This window comes from Glycine max, chromosome 15 (genome assembly GCF_000004515.6).
Source record: "Glycine max cultivar Williams 82 chromosome 15, Glycine_max_v4.0, whole genome shotgun sequence".
NCBI lineage: Eukaryota > Viridiplantae > Streptophyta > Magnoliopsida > Fabales > Fabaceae > Glycine > Glycine max.
The window spans coordinates 10822577-10841297 of NC_038251.2; the positions used below are offsets into that span (position 1 = coordinate 10822577).

Below are 18721 nucleotides of genomic sequence, written 5' to 3' on the forward strand. Positions count from 1 at the left end.
CAAGACTATGACAGACCTCTTTTTTAATAGCAAAACCACAAAAACGTCTTTTTCTTTTCCTGTCCACAAATCATAATTATTAGCTACACATTTAACAAATTGACCGTTAGAGAATTGCTAATAAAGTGGAGGTTATGCTATTTGATTTATAACTAATCAAGAGCATTAAAAAAAAAAAGAAATATTTGTTAAAAGAATAACAATCAAAACTGTTTAAAATCAGTTAGGAAATTTGGGAATAAATTGTGGCTTCAGTTTGCCATTGTCCAACAATGCTAAGCTTTCTCAGGAACTAGTTGCCAATCACAAACCAAGTATTTTTATTAGCTTCACTGTTCATTTCACTGAAAACTGCTTCAATGTTCTTCAACTTTGAGGAATCTGCAGTCAAAACAATCAAACTCTCCTTTAAATACAAGGTCCAGCAGGATCTTCCTTTTTTGCAAATTCAGAGGTACAGTTATGTGAATGTGTATATGAAATGGAAAAAAGATTCATACTATGACTCAGTTGAGCACATCCACGACTCCGTTCAGCTCAAGCCTATCATTGCCCTCAAAAACTGCATTGCCTGGGATCCCAATGGGTCCATTCCTATCTTTGCAGTGTCAAAGAGGGGATAGAGATAGATGTGCACATGAAGGTTGCAATATTTATGAAGCAATATCCATTTTTGAGGAGTTTACGGGTCCCAAATACAATCTTCCTTGGTTTAGGTTGACACCGGAAGCTGCTGAGATTGACAGGGATGAGAAGAGAGTATATGAAGAATGCAGGGAGGACTTAAGGTCCAGGTTGAGGAAGATGATATTGATGACCAGAGAGCATGTTCTACCTTTAAAGATAATTCAGGGGATGCAGTGGTATTTGGGGTTGCTTAGTGATTTTCTGCAGCACCCAGAACAAAATCTTGATGAATCTTTCAGGTTTGTAGACATGGAAGATGGATTGAAGGGGTTGGCTCTTGACAGTGGAGAAAAGATTTATTCTTTAATGGAAAAAAATGCCACAAAAAGAGGTTTGTATTCTGGGGGTCCAATGGGAGCCGTTGAATTTCCATTTTTTCCATCAAAGGGTTTAAAGTTGAGGAGGAAGTTAAGAACTGGCTAAATGAATTTCAGAAGCTTCCATATATTTCACCTTATGATGATTTTCAAACTTGGATCCAAATGGTGACATAGCAGATAAAAGACTTGTGGGAGTTCTCCATGAGCTACTTTCCCTTTTTGTTGAGCATTCAGCCGAGAGGAAGAAGTTGTTTTGCCTCAAGAAGTATTTTGGGTTGCCACAGAAAGTGCATAGAGCATTTGAGCGGCATCCCCATATGTTTTATATATCTTTCAGGAACAAAACTCGTACAGTCATTCTAAAGGAAGCTTACAGCAATAAATCAGCTATAGAGAAGCATCCTCTGTTGAGGGTCAGGAAGAAGTACATCAAGTTGATGAAGAAATCGGAAGTGATTTTAAGGAACAGGAGGGTGAATAATCGATTTTCTAATTGTAATGCAAAATTGGATATAGATTCAAATGATCTAGGTGAAAAGGGACATGAGATGTCAAGTTGCTCTTTGGAACAGGTTGCGTGAAAATTTATAAAAGAAGACTTAAGGTAAACATGGTTTTTTTACTAACAGAGAAAGAGACAAGTAGCTGATAATAAGCATAAGTTGAAAATGGGCACATCTAGTGATATTAAAGCCTTGATGTATTTTTTTTCAATTTCATCTCTACACACGATTGTGATTAGCTTCAATAAAAATCTTGATTAACTCTTGAACTCTTTAGCCTTTCTTATTTTTAGGTGTTTTAAATGTTTTACATATGTGGTGTAGGCGTGTGGCTATGTATGCTGCTATACTCTATTTTGTGCTTGTACTTGTCAGCATAAGTCGATGACATCATATTTATTTTTTGGCAAGTCATAACATGTTTTCAAGCCTTTTCTAACTTGATTACTTTTGTCCTGCTATCATGTTGTAGATATGGTCTCTTTATTGCCCTTGGAATTATGTGATTCTGATATGCCTCATAGTTGAAGGTGATTGATTTTGTTGTGTGATATTCTTTATTTTAATCAATATGTCTTCTGTAGTTAATGTGTTAAACTTGTGTTTGATGATCTATCTTTGGTGAAGGTGAAGCTGTGATCAGTCATGGATAGTTGGCATACAGCTATTTAGGTTATTTTTTTCTCTTGTCATTGCTGGCTTTGTATGATTGATGAACATCTTACTGAGAGCTTGGACAGTGGGATAGTGGAATTGTTTGGAAAATATTATCAAAAAATGGCCAAAGTTTACTTCTTGGAATGGTGTATTCCTTGTATTTCAAGAAATGTGCAAATAGTATTTGTTGTTTTGATGATTACCCTTGTAGCAGACAAGGAGTACCTGTTGCATGTACAGTAGATTCTGGATATTGGGCATTAATGAATACTAAGAGCACACTACAGATGTATAGGGATGGCTCAAATATTGGTAAAAAAATAACAATTTTGATCGTTCTCTCTTGCAGCAAACTCAATCTTTTTCTTTTACTTTTTTTGCATTCCCTTAGAGCATCTTTAATACTGGATCTTGGTAATAGATCTTAAGTTGAAGATCTGATCTTTTCCATATCCAACAATAAAGCATCCCTCAAGATCTCCATGTTGGAGATACAGTTCTTGGGGAAGAACTCTAAAGATCCACACACTTAAAAAAAATTATTGCTCATTTGGTAACAGTAAAACGTGAGGAGGAAAATGAGAGAAAAAAATTTGGTAGCATAGACGGAGGAGATGAAGAACAACCAAAAAAAAAACAAACCAACAAAAGATCCATGAAAAAAAAACATCAGACTTCTATGCAATAGAGAGAACAATGAAACAAAAATTTTAAAACAAAATAATACATCACAAAGAAGGGGAAGGGGGGAAGGAGATGAAGAGGGTAGAGGAGGGGAAAGGGGGAAGAAGAAGAGAAGAAGAAAAAGTGGGAAAGATGAGGGGATGAGTGGGTTTTGAGGAGAGAAGAAGAATGGGGAAGATTTGGGTATGAGTTGGAGCTTAGGAAAGAAGAAGAAGATGGGGAAGATGAGGGGGTGGGTGTTGAGGAGAGAAGAAGATAAGTGGGAAAAATGAGGGGTGAGTGAGATGGGACGAGGATGATATGGCAAAAGAGAGAAGAAGAGACTCGACGAGGATAAAAAAAAAACATCATTTGTCAAATCATAGGTTTGCACTGTAAATGTTGACTACAAAATTTTACCATTAAGGAGTAAAATTTGTAGATTTGTTCAATTGTTACACAAGATGTTAGCTAACAACATTCTATAAATTGTTTTAGTACACACAAAATTTATATACACAATTTTCATTCTCATTCTTCATTTGTCAATTTCAATTCTCCAATCTGAATCTTAATTAAATTTTGTTTTTGTGAAATGGATCCAAATTATTTTAATTGACAAACTTATATAATTTTTTTGTAAAATTACCACATGCCTCCTTCAACTCAAAATTTACAAAATTGTTCTTTTTTTTCCTTCCTTTTTTACCACCACCACCTCCAAATTATTTTATGTCAAACACTCAAACACCTTTCACCATAAATTCTCAAGCATTTTCTTGAATCCCACCAAACAATCCTACCATGTTTTCAAATGATGAAGTTGGATCGTAATTTTCATAATTTTTTACCCAAATTGGATTAGAAGATATTGTCGTTGAGGAAATAGGAGGGTCTTCTACAAAAAAGAAGCCTCGACTCATCTTTATAATTGAAGAAGATATACATCTCATTAGTTCATGGCTTAACATCTCAACAAATCCAATTGTTAATGATGGCCAAGCAAAAGAAACGTTTTGGTTGAGAGTCTCAGAAAATTACAACAAACTTTGAGGTGAACTACACAAAAGAGCAGTGGATCAATTAAAATCCCAATGACAAAAAATTATTTTGAGCGTACAAAAGTTCAAAGGTCATTACAAGCAAGCAGTATCATTGAAGAAAAATGATTACATGGAAAACGATACCATGCTTCATGCATATGGCATTTGGGAGGAAAACAAAGGAAGCGATTTTATTTGGAATATGCTTGACGACTTTTTGGAAGATCAACTAAAGTGGTTAAACTAGTTTATTGAAAATTGTTCTAAAAGGACGAAGATTTCCACATCTGAGGCATATTCATCTTCATCTAATCCAAAAACATCGGTAAAAGATTATGAAGCTGACACACCGTCTCAAATTGTCTGTCCAATGGGGGAAAAGGAAGCCAAAATTAAGGAAGAACAATGGGAAATGAGTAGGACGCTTACCAGTCTTGTGGACTTGACTGGTGTGGAGGAAGCAATGAGGGAAAAAAATGTCATTGCATAAGTAAAACTAGTCATTGCATAAATAATCGTTATAAAACTAGTCATTGCATAAGTAATCATTATGAAACTAGTCATTGCATAAGTAGCCACTATAAAATTATTTGTTGCAAAATTTGCTATTTAATTGTTCAATTTTCATTCTTTCTTGTATGTTTTCTTTAAACAACGAGATTTTCCACTAAAAGAAAAAATGAGAAATTTTAAAATATCTTTAATTCTACGTGACACTGTAGGATCCACCAAAAATCGATCTAAAATTCCAATTTGAAATCTCCCACACTAAAGATACTTAGGTAATATAGTGTAGAAATAACTCCTTTATCTTTCCTTGATATCTTGCTTAGCTATCAAGAATAATATATATCCAAAAGACACATAAATTCTGTTGGTTTCTTACTTTTTTTTTTTTAAAATATTCTTAGGATTTTATACCTTAGGTTCTTTCAAGTTATTAGCATTGTTGCATTCTTATTTATTAATATTCCCATCTTTTGAGAAATAGAGGAATGTGACCTCAACATAGTGATGTTGACTGTCACCTTCACACAAGTATTGGAAGAAAATTTATTATAATGAGAGGCAGGAATAATAATAATAATAAATGAAAGAGGGACACACGCACACACATGTAAGTAATTTTGATGAAATGCCACAACCATGCTATATGTAGTAAGCTACGTTATTGTGGTATCAAAAGCCAGTTAAGTTTATTGGTTTTGATGATTGTATTTATTTCTCAAATATGTAGAGATAGTAAACCGAAACACATTTGTTTTTTTTTTTGCTTTACGAAACACAGATAAGTTAAACTCAATTGTTTCCTAACAACGCAAGAAGAAAATTCTTGTAATTTCCTGATGTCTTCTTAGCCACGGAACTATCAAGTGTGACACCATTTCTCTTGAAGTAAAGGTCATTGATTTCATTTAAATCCCTCTCTGCACGAGTGATGATTACACGGCTCAATTCATGTTCTTCAGCTATCAATTCATTCAAGGCGTAGCATAACACCTAATTCAATGTATACATGTTTAATAAAAGTTATTGAACATAAACTATAAAATAAAGAATGGTAGCCAACATAATTTGATGACTCAAGTTACCTTAGCCAAGTATCTACGAGGGTTCTTAATGCAACGAATGACAGTACGCAGTGCTGTCATGTATTCATCATTTGGATTTGTTGATAATCCCTACAATTAGCAAAGAACACCAATGTATCATTACTTCTATCTATTTACAAAGAAAAACAATTTAAATCTCAATTGAATATATCTACCTTGGTAATTGTCGTGCCATACACATTTCTAAAGGTACTGAAAGTTGCACATAGCTGCTTCTTACTTCTTGTGCATAAAATTCTTATGATTTCATCGTCGTTAAAGGCCTTGTTTTCGATCACTTGATGAAGAATGTTTGCTTCTAAATGAGCCAGATTCTCATCAAACTCGTCTCCATCATACCTATAGGTACTTATAACTGCAACCAACAACTGCATGAAAAATGATAAGTCTCTTGTTGAGTTATAAAATAGAAAGAGGTGAAATGTTATAGATGCATTCTTCTTTATTTTCGAGCAAGTTGTTCTGGTTTGTGCTTGTAGAAATTTTTACTTCTGTGCACCAATAGAACTAATGCATGCAAATGAAAGATTAGCAAATGCATACGTTTGTGCTAGTTTTCATCTTCAACATTAGAATCAACCAGAAAACAATTTACTCTCCCTAATTTTAATTAGTTTCACAAGTGGGTTCATGATTTTATCCAAGTAAACAACAAAGTTCACGTGATTGTCACTATGTTTCTATTTGTTTATTATTCTTTTTCCTTCCTAAACTGAAATATGTTTTTTCAGAAAATAAAGCATATGGTAGTTGAAGGAAGAATGGAGGAGGGAGACAAGGTCGTGGATTTGAATTTCTTCCACTAACAAAAACTAACCATTAACAATTTTTGATTAAAAAAAAAAAATAGCTTAGTAACCCACTTACTCTGCGAATATCACCGATTGTTTTGGATGCCACATCTTCTTCAAGGCAATGCTTGTATTGAAACTGGTATGAACGCTTTGCAGCAAGAAACTCTTCTGATGTTCTAGTGCAAACAATCTCAACAATTACTTTGTAATCTGGTGTTTCCTTCTTTAATGCTTCATTAATAAATGCAGCGTCTCTTTCAGCTGGATCCATCGTCCAATTGCAAATAGCTCTCTAATTTGAATAGTAGTTATTATATTTTTCAATAAGATAAATTAAGTTAATCATCAAATAGATATATCCAAAATATTTTAATGTTATATGATTTCAAATCTATTTCAATTAAATTGAACATTAACAAAATTATCACATGTCGTGGGTTAGTTTGGATGGAATATGATTGCCATAAAAAATAGCCCAATATTTATATTTACAGGAAAAAAAGTCCCTCGATTTGAATTCTATATAAAATTGAATATGTTTTAGTAATCAATTAAAAAATCATTAAAATTATATATAGTATTTTTTATTTATTATATTGATGAATATAGTCCATAAAATATCATCATTTAAATTTTAGGATGATCACACTAGTTTGTTCTGAATTTTTCTTCAGTGTCATCCATTAGCTAGCTAATATGAAGTTTGGAAATGGATTCTCTGCGGTTACTGTTGTGACTGCATGAGATCTCAGTCTTCCAAAATAAATTATATATTTTAAATAATTAACTAAAAAAAAAATTATATCCTTGGATTATGACTGCAGGGTCCTGTATTTGCTTTATGATTGTAGTGGAATCAAGGTCCGTGAAGTTTATTTCGATGAATATATTCATTCCGATCCAAGTGTGAGGAGAGAAAGAAAGTGCGGAAGTAATTTCATCTTGCACATATATACATATATACCTCAAAGCTTCCTGAAAGTTCAGATTTGAATTGTTGGATAAGATCTTCCTGATAAAGTTCTTCATAAGCCATCCTCACAAGTTTCCTTTGAGCTACATTTCGATGTGCTAGTATAGATATAAGAGCTGTCTCATCTGTCCCCAATCCTATATAAATCACATGCATATAAGTTTTTTCATTAAAAAGAACATGGTTAAAAATATAGTAAAATTAGTCTGTATATCCATGAGCATGATATGCAAGATCTTGATTTTATAAAGGAAATTTAGTCAATTTTATAAAAAAAGTAAGATACAATGGAAAAATTCTTATAATAGTAAACAAAAAAATATTTAAACAAGTCAAACTAAAATTACATATACTAAAATGACATGAAAATTTATTAATAGTTAGAAATATCAATATTATAAAACAAAATGTGGCATAAGAGTGATTTAATTTGTTTATCCTTTTCCACTTGTATGAATTTTGCAAAGGTGTCATGATTACTTAAAAAAAAACATTTAAAAATTATAGCACAATATTAAAATCTATTTTAAACATAAAATAACATTATACTAATATGACATATGGATGCATTAAAATTTATAGCCATACATAAATGACAAGATTAAAAGTTATCTAAAATCATATTATTACTTAAAAAATATATGATTTTAAAAAAAATCATGTGATGTGAGTTATAATAAAATTTAGGATTTATTATATTTTTAGTTCCTAATCTTTTTAGGATATTTAGTTTTAGTCACTGATTTTAATCCTTAGTTTAAGGGACTAAAAGCAAGTTAAGGAACATTTCTTAGTAAAAGAAAATTAAAGACTAAAAATAGAAATTTTTAAAAAATAGAGATAAAAAATAGTAAACCTAAAATTTAATATTTAATATTGATTTCTCTCATTCTTACACGCATATTTTATTTTATGGTGATGTATCAAGTGATATTTATATATATTGTGCAACATAAAAGATACTTAGCTAGAAACAATAAAATTGGAGCAAAATACCTTTGCACGCTTTCTTGATATTTTCAGCATCTTCAATCGAAGAAGAATGTTTTGCAGCAATTAGCGTAGCCATCTGGTCTTGTGTGCCAAGATTTGTTCAAAGGAGTTTATTCCAAAATTTTATTTTATAGAAGATAAATGTAAAGTAACGATTTCGTAAATTAATATAGCACTCATAACAATTAACGTATATGTTATTCTAAAGAGTCCTTGTCAATTAATAAAAGTAACTGAAACACTGTTATTGTAAAGAGGTTTTAAGACAATAAATAAAATAATAGACTTACATTAAATAGATCAATCAAAGGTAACATAAAAAAATTTTATAACTTCAAATTAAATTACAACAAACTTGATGATGAATTGTCCTCAAGTGGAAGGCAAATTTACTTTAGGGGTTAGTTTTACAAACTATTTATCAATGGGGTCTGTTTTCAAACTTTTAACAAGGGGTCTGTTCCTGCATGGATGTCGCCAGAAGAACTCGCAACATAACTGTTCCACCATTGTAGATGGCGAGAACGATGCTGGGCTGGAGGGTGCACGTTGGTGCCGTCACTGGAGATGGCGAGATGCATAATCCGTCAATGTAGTTGGTGGGAAGCGCTGAACGTTAAAAAAAGTAACAAGTCTCGCACTCGCAATTTAGATATTTGGGAAGATGAAGTTTGACCCCAATTTCCCACAGTTCTTCCTACTCCACCACTAAATTATAACGTATTTCCTTTTTTTATTTACATCATTATTATTGTTATTTTAGTGTATGGATGGTACAAAATAAATATTTTTTTATATAATTAAATATAAAAAATAAAATCAACATTGTGTATGAAATAAATGGACTGAAATAAAAACATTTATCTTATATATTTTCATGATTTTCGATAAACATTAATTACTGTTTTTATAAAATTACTTTATACTAATATCATATTAAAAAAATACCATGCACTAATAATATAAGCGAAACAACTATGTTCTCGCCATTCTGATTGCCGCAATTCTAGTGATTCAGTGTAAACATCATGCACTAAAAAAATATAAGCGAAAATATAATGCACTAAAATAATATCATGCACTAAAAAAATATAAGCGAAACAGCTATGTTCTCGCCATTCAGAATTGCGGCATTCAGAGATGCATGATCCGCCAACTGCATTGGCGAGAAGCGCTGAGCTGGTATCTTTCCACTATTGCAGGGATTTCTTTGTCCCTTTGTCCATTTTTTTTACCCATCGCCATGTTAGCTGTTTCGCATTAGTTGATCAGTGGAAAATAATTACTAGTGTGGTTGAATTAAAACAAAAAATGTAGATAACAAGTTAAGCAAAACATAAGAATCTAAATTAATTATCAACATTTCAAATTGTGGTCGTGGTTTCAGTTTGATATTGCAAGAAATTGTGGCAGCACCTGTCTCGTCAATGAGATAGGCTTGACCCTCCAGCTCAGCGCTTCTCGCCAACTGCATTGACGCATTAAATAAGTTATAGCATATGCAAATTGTAGTAAAGAAAAAGGATATGCAAATTCTTTAAATATATGATATTGAATTAATTTTTATATAAATACTTTTTAAAGGTATTTTGATATAAATACTTAATTAATTTATCATTCTGATTCTATAGTTATATTAGTCTTCAATTCGTTTTCTAATTTATTCAGTTGTGCTGATCAATTTATCAAATATATTCAATTTAGTTCTTATATTATGATTTTATTTAGATATTTTATTCAAAGTTAATTTGTCAAATAATTCTTCACGTGATGGGAAAAAAAATACTTAATTTGTTCCTTAAAATAGCTGTTTAATCCAATTTAATCCTTTGAAAAAAGAAAATTACAATATAGTCACTCGAAATTGGTTTTTATAACCGATCAAGTCAATCCAATGCAAATTACTTTTTATATTATTAGTGCATGATATTTTTTTTAATATGATATTAGTATAAATTAATTTTATAAAAACAGTAATTAATGTTTATCGAAAATCATGAAAATATATAAGATAAATGTTTTTATTTCAGTCCATTTATTTTATACATAATGTTGATTTTATTTTTTATATTTAGTTATATAAAAAAATATTTATTCTGTACCATCCATACACTAAAATAACAATAATAATAATGTAAAAAAAAAGGAAATACGTTATAATTTAGTGGTGGAGTAGGAGGAACTGTGGGATATTGGGGTCAAACTTCATCTTCCCAAATATCTAAATTGCGAGTGCGAGACTTGTTACTTTTCGTCAACTGTATTGGTGGATCATGCATCTCGCCATCTCCAGTGGCGACACCAACGTGGCGGCACCAACATTTGCAATGGCGGAACAACTATGTCGCCAGTTCTTCTGGCGGCATCCATGCAGGAACAGACCCCCCGTTAAAAGTTTGAAAAGAGACCCCATTGATAAATAATTTTTAAAACTAACCCCCTACAATAAATTTGTCTCACGTGCAACTTGAGTAACCAACAATCTAGGATGTTGCTTGATGGTTAGTTATATTGGTTTGCAGTTGTTGTTGGGCTTGGTAAGTTAATATGTGGTTGAATGGATTGTTGGTGGAATTTTGGTGCTTCAGGTTTAATTTGAAGAACTAGAAGATCACTACCATAGTTTTTGATGGCTGACTGGGTTGTCATAAAAACAAAGAAAGAGAATCCGCCAAGTGACTTTAATCACTGGAATGTACTGTTACTTTTGTGTCTATTTATAAGATAATCAATAAATATTTTTATATTTTATTATAAGACTTTATTTTATTTTTCTTATGCATTGATTATTTTTTATTAAAATTCTGAGTTATCTCTTTCTTTCTCTTATGAAAATTGGAGAAAATGAATATATTTTCAATAAAGTTAAAGATAAATTTCAAAAGATATTATAAAATTAATGTTAATAATTAAGTTAATTAACTTTTTTTAATAAATATAAATTAGTCAACTATATCTTATAATTAAAGACAAAAATAGTATGCTATTTATCATGTTCAAATCCATCTGCAGCATCGGCCTCTAGCTATAACCCGCAGCTCATACATGTAAAGAACCTATATTTACCTCTAAAACTAAATAACTTTTGTAAATTGTAATGAAAATTAGATTGATGTTACCTTCATAACTAAGATAATCAACTGCCTTGTATTTGTAAAACTAAAAACAACATGATAGCTCTTTAGCTCACAATTTTACATCATTAATTAGCCCCCATTTCACACCCTTCTTTATATGAGCAAGTTATTTTCTTCCCATTTTTTTACATAAATCTGCTAAAAATTTGTCTTCTTTTATCTTTCTATCTTTTACAAGAATAAAAACTTATACAGCTACCAGAAATTGTAGGATCTTGAAACTTATGACACGGTAGTGGATATTACAAGTCCATTATCCAAGAATGAAACATTTTTTCCTGGATGCTGTACTTCAGGTATTGAAAGAATGCCAGGCGCATAAATAAGAATGTGAATTATTTAAGAAACTAACAAGTTTGGAATTATTTGAATCCAACAGTGAACTGACGTAATCTTAAAAAGGAATATACACTAATCCTTAAGAAGGAATATACATGTATAAATGAGAAGTTGAGCAGTATATATAATCGAGAATATATAAACCTAAAATTTAAGATTTTAGGTTAAGGTATGTTATCAAATTTACTTATGTGATTATTTATGATCCATTAATTTAAATCTTTTCTGTGTTAACTCCCTCGTTTCACGGCAAGATGTAACAGGCTTAAATTAACATACCTTAGCTTTAGACGGCTATCTTAGTTTTCATGTAAACAACCTTAATCATATTTAAATACTAGTTTGAAATGATTAATTTTCTGTAAAATTTCCACTATGACATTAAGTGTTAATATCTATTATTAATCCATATATTAAATTATTATGTATGCTGATAACTCCTTAAGTGATATAACATAATAGCAAACAAATTAATTTCTTTTTGGCATTTGATATACTTGAAATGTAGAGTTAGTGGAGTTGGTCAGCCATCTTTTGTATATTATTTCTGCTCATTTTGAAACTCAAATGACAGAGCTTACATGCACGTACAGTACTTATATTATGCACTCTTGGTTCATGAACACATCAAACTCCACCAAACTCGTGGTTACTTGAATGTCCGTTGTTGATGAGGCTGAACAGACCAAGGTGTTGTCCAGAACCTGTGTCGTGAATGCCCATAAAAGGTGTGAAGATGAAAAACTAAATCATACGCCGAAAGAGTGTCTTCAAATGGTGCCATGGAAAAAAATGAAAGTGGAGAAAGGGTACAAGAGTTTGGTTTCAAAGATATAAGGTTGACCCAGAAAGGTTGGAGAAGAGTGAAGGGAGAAGGGACAGAAAACAGGTCGCAAGTTCGAATTCTCAACTGACATTTTTAACATAACAAAACTAACAAACTAATATTTGTCAATAAAAAAAAGAGTTTGGTTTCTTTTCTCTGTTGGCGATTTTTTTACTGTACAAGGCACATGACCCGACAAGAGAATCTTTGCTGGTGGGTGAGTGTTAGAATTCGAGAATGGATGGTGACATTGCCAAAGAGCAACACCTCAGAGGATAATTGGTTAAAACCATTTGAAGCCGTTGAAGACAAAATCAAATGAAAGACCAGCACAAGCATAAGCAATATTACTTTATGCCAACGATATCAAATGAATTTACTATGAAAAATCACAACTTGGTGAATGAACTAATTAATAATTAAAAGTATCAATAGTTATACATTGTAATTCTAATCCTAACTAGCCCAACCTAAGATATTTCCCAATGAAATAGCGTTAAGACAACAACACTACATGAGCCACAAAACAAACAAAACATGCTTCAAGGGGAACGCCCTATGGACAAGTAGAACGCATAATAGGCCACTAAATGATTGAGAGAAAAAGTGAAGAATTTTCTTTACTTTAGTGGTTGCAAATATAATACAAACTCTTTTCTTAAGTACCTGAGTACGAATTCCTATCCACGTCAGTACAGCAAACATTTTTTAGTATCTGTTTCTCCAATATTCCATAAACATCAATGAATCAAAGAATTTTATGAAAAACAATTTTTGTCTTGAGAGCAGCTGTGAAACTTATTATTGATATATTTCTTACCTGTTATGACAGGGTTACCAAGGAATTTCTTTTCCATCCCAGGCAAAGAACTTGCCATTGTCATGGATCTTGACATTGTTAATGATGCTTAGTAGCTTCTGAACTGAGAACTCTTTGGTGAAGAGCTTGTCTGGGGGAACATTTCTTTGAAATGGCTTAGAGAGATCTGTGTCAACTGTACCAGGATGCAGTAAAATGCATACAATTGGATCCTTCTTTCTTGCAAATTCCAGGGAGACAGTCTTTGATACTGTTAGAATTAAGGGGGGAAAACATCGGAACAAAAATTACCATTTCAGACAGTTTGTTGTACAACTTCAAAATCATTTGATTTATACTTCACCAATGCATAACATGCAAATATAAAATAAACCAAACTTGTAGGGTATCGAAAATCAATAGTAGATAAGTATGGTTTCATGCAAGCACCGTCAACTGACGAAATGCCTTAGTCATCTGGATTCTAAAGAGATTAATGTAGTTGGAAACGGTTTCCATTCCTAAGGAATTAATATCTGGATAGTAGAATAGACAAATTCATGTATAGTGATTTACTATTTTCCTAAGGAGTTACATTTCTTTTTTCATTGCTCTTAAGTGTAATTCATTATGAGATGTTTATAAATATTTATGTTGCTGAGTGCTTTTTTGCTCAAACATTCCACCAAAATCCAGTCTTTAACATGGTAATGTCGTGTGTAGTATCTAGTACACTAATACATGACTCATATTACATGTTCAGTAATACCATAATTAGACACTTATAGTTATCATATTGAATATCTTGTGACAAAGATAATAATAATAAAAAAAATCATACATTGATTAAGAGCAGCCTTTGAAGATCGATATGAGTGCCAGCCCCCAAGACGATTGTCCCCAATAGATGCAACCCTTGCACTCAAACTAGCCACCACTGCAGCACTTCTTCCAGTCCCGTGGCCGCCTCCTACTTTTAGAAGAGGCCACATGTGCTGATTTTAAAATTCACAGAATTAGATATAAAATAATGGCTCAAATTATTGGAAACATATTAATACATTAATTGAAGATAAAGGAACACTTACGAAACTAGACAGAAACAATGATGTCATAGTTGTAATTATTGCATAAAACTATTAAATTAAAGAAATAAGGTAAAATTTAAAGGAAAATTATTTCTTTGGGGGCATGGAAGGACCAATATCCCTTAAACAACTTCTCCTACTACGATAAAATATTGTGGGCAGTGGAATGGCAAAACTAATCACTTTTGCATGAAGTAAAAAACTGAGTGAATTACTCAAAATCAAATGGAGCTGATAAGGTGTCAGTAAGGAGTTTAATAGGATACTTTTCATGAATAGTTATAGAACCATTTTATGAAAGTAAGCAGGACAGAATGGAAATTTAAGAGGATTTGTGAAGTAGTTTCTTCTCATGTGTCAAACCTTCATGCTCCATATCTATTTATAGCAGTTAACTGAAAAGCTTGGTTGAATTTTTCAGCAACAATTCATCATGTGCATCTCTTGGAACAGGTGCCCTAGGGCATGCCATATGCATAGACACACAAATGGTATGCTATATAACTTGATATATAAGCTGATAACCATATGGTATATGATATGTTTTGTATCTGAGGAGGGCTGAAAATAAGGAAAACAAGCAGAGAAATAGAGAAAATGCAGAAAGATATGAGAGCAAATGCTCCCCCAAGTCAGAGAAGATTCTCTAGACTCCTATTTTCATTTCCAAATTCATCCATATCCCCCACAATCATTACCCCCTATCCTTATAACAGAATTCCCTCTCAGCAACTCTCTCTCTCCTCTAACTAACTAACTTATCCCTTCACAAAGAGTCTACTCCTAATTAGACCCATTTCCCCTCTTGGGCCTACAGACATAAACCTGAAAAGGTTTCTTCTCCTTGGGCGTTCCCATCAGTATAGGTCCATTTTATAAAATAATTCATTATAATAGTTTTTGACTGGTACAACAGCAGTTCTTTTTTTTAAAAAAAAATATATCATTCCAAATCCAACTAACCTATGACAATTTGAATTTTGTCAGAAGTAAAAAACTAACAATGCATTCAATGTCATGTTTCATCATACTCTATATTATGCCCTCACATCACATAGAACTGTGTACAAGATAATCCTCTTGGTATTCTCAGTCGGTCATTGAGATATTTAATACTGGTTTACGCGTTAATCAATGTAGTCGCACTCTCATGATCTTGGGATGTGAGTCCATAAGATGAAGGACTACAGCAGTTGAGATACAATTGATGGCAGACAAATGGCAAGGCACCTTTTGTTAGAGAGATTGGGATACAATTGAACCTGTGAATCATGTCTCTGAAATTATTGATGTGGAGAAAGTGGTAGTTATCCTGTCTTTGGATAATGACAAGGAGGGGTACTGCAAAAGGTAGGTGTTTTTATGGAATTGACAAGGTTTGGAGGATTATCCAGCTTTAGTAGAGCTGAAACAAATAGTATTCAGAAGTTGTCTTGTGTACCCATAGTCAATCTTGTTTATTAGATGCAAAGAGAAATCAAGGACAGATTACAGAGGAAATAAACAAATCGCACTGCTCTCATCATAGGAAATTGTAGAGTAATTTTAGAGAAGCATGTAGTGAGAGAATGGAAGGCAATCTTTAAAGCTCAAATGCATAATACTTAATATGCAAAAGGTAAGGAGTATATAGACAGGACTAAGAGCCAGAGCAATTTCATTCTTACCAACTGAAATCATTTACATCTATTTGCTATCCTTAACCAGCTCAATGTGCCAGATAAGTAGGAATAGCAGGACAGCCATTGTCTTTTCTCATTGACAACTGCATCAAATAACCATTCCTATTCTGTTGAAATGTATAATAGGTGGCATCGTCCATTATTATAAATTGACAAAAATAGGATGATGACTCATCAAATATCTAAATGAATATCTCAATTCAGAGTTCATGCAAACAAGCATGAGTTTTAGCTATCCTGAACTTATGTAAATAGGAACAATTTCTAAGCAAAGATATTCTTGTGGAGCCACTATAGGAAGCTAATGATTTGTTTTTAGAATTTACTAACAACAGCCACCAATTCACTAGAATGAACATATTAGCTATTTATTGTGTTCATTTCTGTCTCTTCCTGCAGCATCCTAAGGCCTCTATAACCCACTCATACATATAAAGAACCTATATTTACTTCTAAAACTATCATAAATAGATAAATAAAAAAGTGTTGAAATTAAAATTAGATTTATGTTACCTTGATAACTAAGATAGGACCCACTGCATTAACCTCATATGCAAGCATTAAAGATGATTTCTCCACTTTGTTCAATGTTGTTTCTGTATTGTATAGATAACTATATAATCAACTGCCTTGTATTTGTAAGAAACATAAGCTCAAAACAAGATAATCGCACTTTATTTCACAATTTTACATGAATAACCCCCATTTCATACTTCCTTCTTTACAGGAGCAAGTTCTTTTCTCCCATTTTTTCTTACATAAATATGCTAAAAACATGTGCTCTTTCATCTTGTATCCTTTAGTTTGTTTTTTTCTTTTTGAGGTGTGTGTGATCTGGGGTGGGGGTGGGGGGACACATGAATAAAAACTTATACTGCTATCAGAGATTGTAGGATCTTAAAACTTCCAGAAAGCTACAATAGGCAGTGGATATTATAAGTCCATTATTGAAGAATGAAACAAAACTTTTACCTGGATGTATTACTTCAGGTATTGAAAGAATCCCAGACGCATTAATGAGAAGGTTTAGACGGCCATATGTCTCTCTTATTGACAATGCAGATGCCTGAAATATTTTGAAATGCACAAATCTTAACAAACAAACAAGTTTGGAATTATTTAAATCTAACAGTGTACTGTCCTGATCCTTAAGAGGGAATATGGATTTCATAATTATGTTTTCAGATGTAAATAGGCTTAAAAGAAAATTGCACCAACCCATTCCCCCCTAAACTACAAATTGTCGTACAAGCCATCTAACATACCCTCCTTTTAACAATAGCTAACGGCTGATAAACAATTGAATTGCTTAACATCAGTAGCTCCTATATTGCAGCTGACAACAGGATTAAGGTGGATATGTGGAAAATATCATTTAGGTTTAAATAATGTTTGATAATATCTATCCTTACCCATATTGGCCTGCATAGAACCTACCATCTAACCTTGTAAAGAAGTTTACAGATACTAGGGAGAAATGAAGAACAAGAAGAGCTATGAAGCCTCCTCTTGGTGCCTAAATGGATGCTTCGATTGGAGCAAATGAAAAGGAAAACAATTATGGGAAAAGAAGAATAACCTCGATTGAATTCTCAACAGTCAAATCCAACGGCAAAATTCTAAGGCGGTCTGCAAATTTATCTTTCAGATGGATAAGCCCAGTTGATGCACTAGGATTACGGCATGTAGCAATAACATGCTCTTTATCATCGTTCTCTAAAAGCTGTTTTACCTGTAGATGGAAGAAACTGAAAGCAGTGTTAAAACTGTGTCAGCAAAATTATTAGATTAATATCACAACCAAGATTCTTGAGAATTAAAGGATAACCCATCAGATTGCTTTAAGAGATTAAAATGAAAAAGGGTGTCCATGCATCATATATTTGTCAAAAGAACAAATTGCATAGTTTTATTAATAAACAACGATAGAACTAGAACAGCCTGCACAGCACTACTGAAGAATATGGAAAAGGCTTGTTATCATTCTTGAATCATCAACTTGTAATGGATTCATTGATTTTTAGCCCCTAAGAAAATTTGTCAATTAGAAATTAATTTTTGTTCTGCTTTAGAAATATTTTATAAACTGACTGCAATTATTTGTAATGCTACAGTACCTCCGCACAGACAATATGAAAAAGTAAACACAACATACTAAAAATAAGAGTGAATTAGTGTTACGGTGTTACTCCCATTGCACAATTATAGTAATTAACAGTTTAATACTTTTGAATCTAAAATTTTTAAGACGAAAACACATAAAAAAGGCATCTTCAGACACTAACATGAAATTTTGACAATGTGGGCAGTGCCCAGATAAGCAATGATGGTGTGCAAGTAAGAAAAGAATCTCACAAATTCGAGGCCAATTCCTCTGGAAGCTCCTTGAACCATAGAAACCCCTTCTCCTTGAAAGGAACAAGAAGAAAAGGCCCTTCGGGTGAGTGATAAAATCCGCGGTGAATGAGATGCCATCATCAAAGAGTGTTGTTGGGTTGGCGGCAATAGCATTGTAACATCAAAAAATAGAGTCAAGCTCTTATCTTGCGTACTAGTCAGTAGTGTTGATGGGCACAACACCTTGAAGCGTGGCTTCCTAACAAC

General features: G+C 32.5%; 2 protein-coding genes and 1 pseudogene across 2 annotated transcripts; 1 reads left to right on the plus strand and 2 right to left on the minus strand.

The window, feature by feature from the left end:
- The first annotated feature begins 469 nt into the window (after positions 1-469).
- On the plus strand, positions 470-1695 carry LOC100804247 (protein WHAT'S THIS FACTOR 9, mitochondrial-like; annotated as a pseudogene).
- Positions 1696-5172: 3477 nt separating this feature from the next.
- On the minus strand, positions 5173-8322 carry LOC100781784 (annexin D8). Its single transcript, XM_003546244.3, has 6 exons — positions 8250-8322; positions 7245-7390; positions 6354-6572; positions 5642-5854; positions 5466-5555; positions 5173-5373 (listed from the first exon to the last, which is right to left on the minus strand). The coding sequence occupies exons 1-6, from the start codon at positions 8320-8322 to the stop codon at positions 5173-5175; spliced, it is 942 nt and encodes a 313-aa protein (XP_003546292.1).
- Positions 8323-12944: 4622 nt separating this feature from the next.
- Positions 12945-18721, minus strand: LOC100782322 (C-factor). Its single transcript, XM_003546245.4, has 6 exons — positions 18473-18721; positions 17697-17849; positions 17090-17183; positions 16631-16713; positions 14189-14342; positions 12945-13618 (listed from the first exon to the last, which is right to left on the minus strand). The coding sequence occupies exons 1-6, from the start codon at positions 18626-18628 to the stop codon at positions 13383-13385; spliced, it is 876 nt and encodes a 291-aa protein (XP_003546293.1). The 5' UTR covers positions 18629-18721; the 3' UTR covers positions 12945-13382.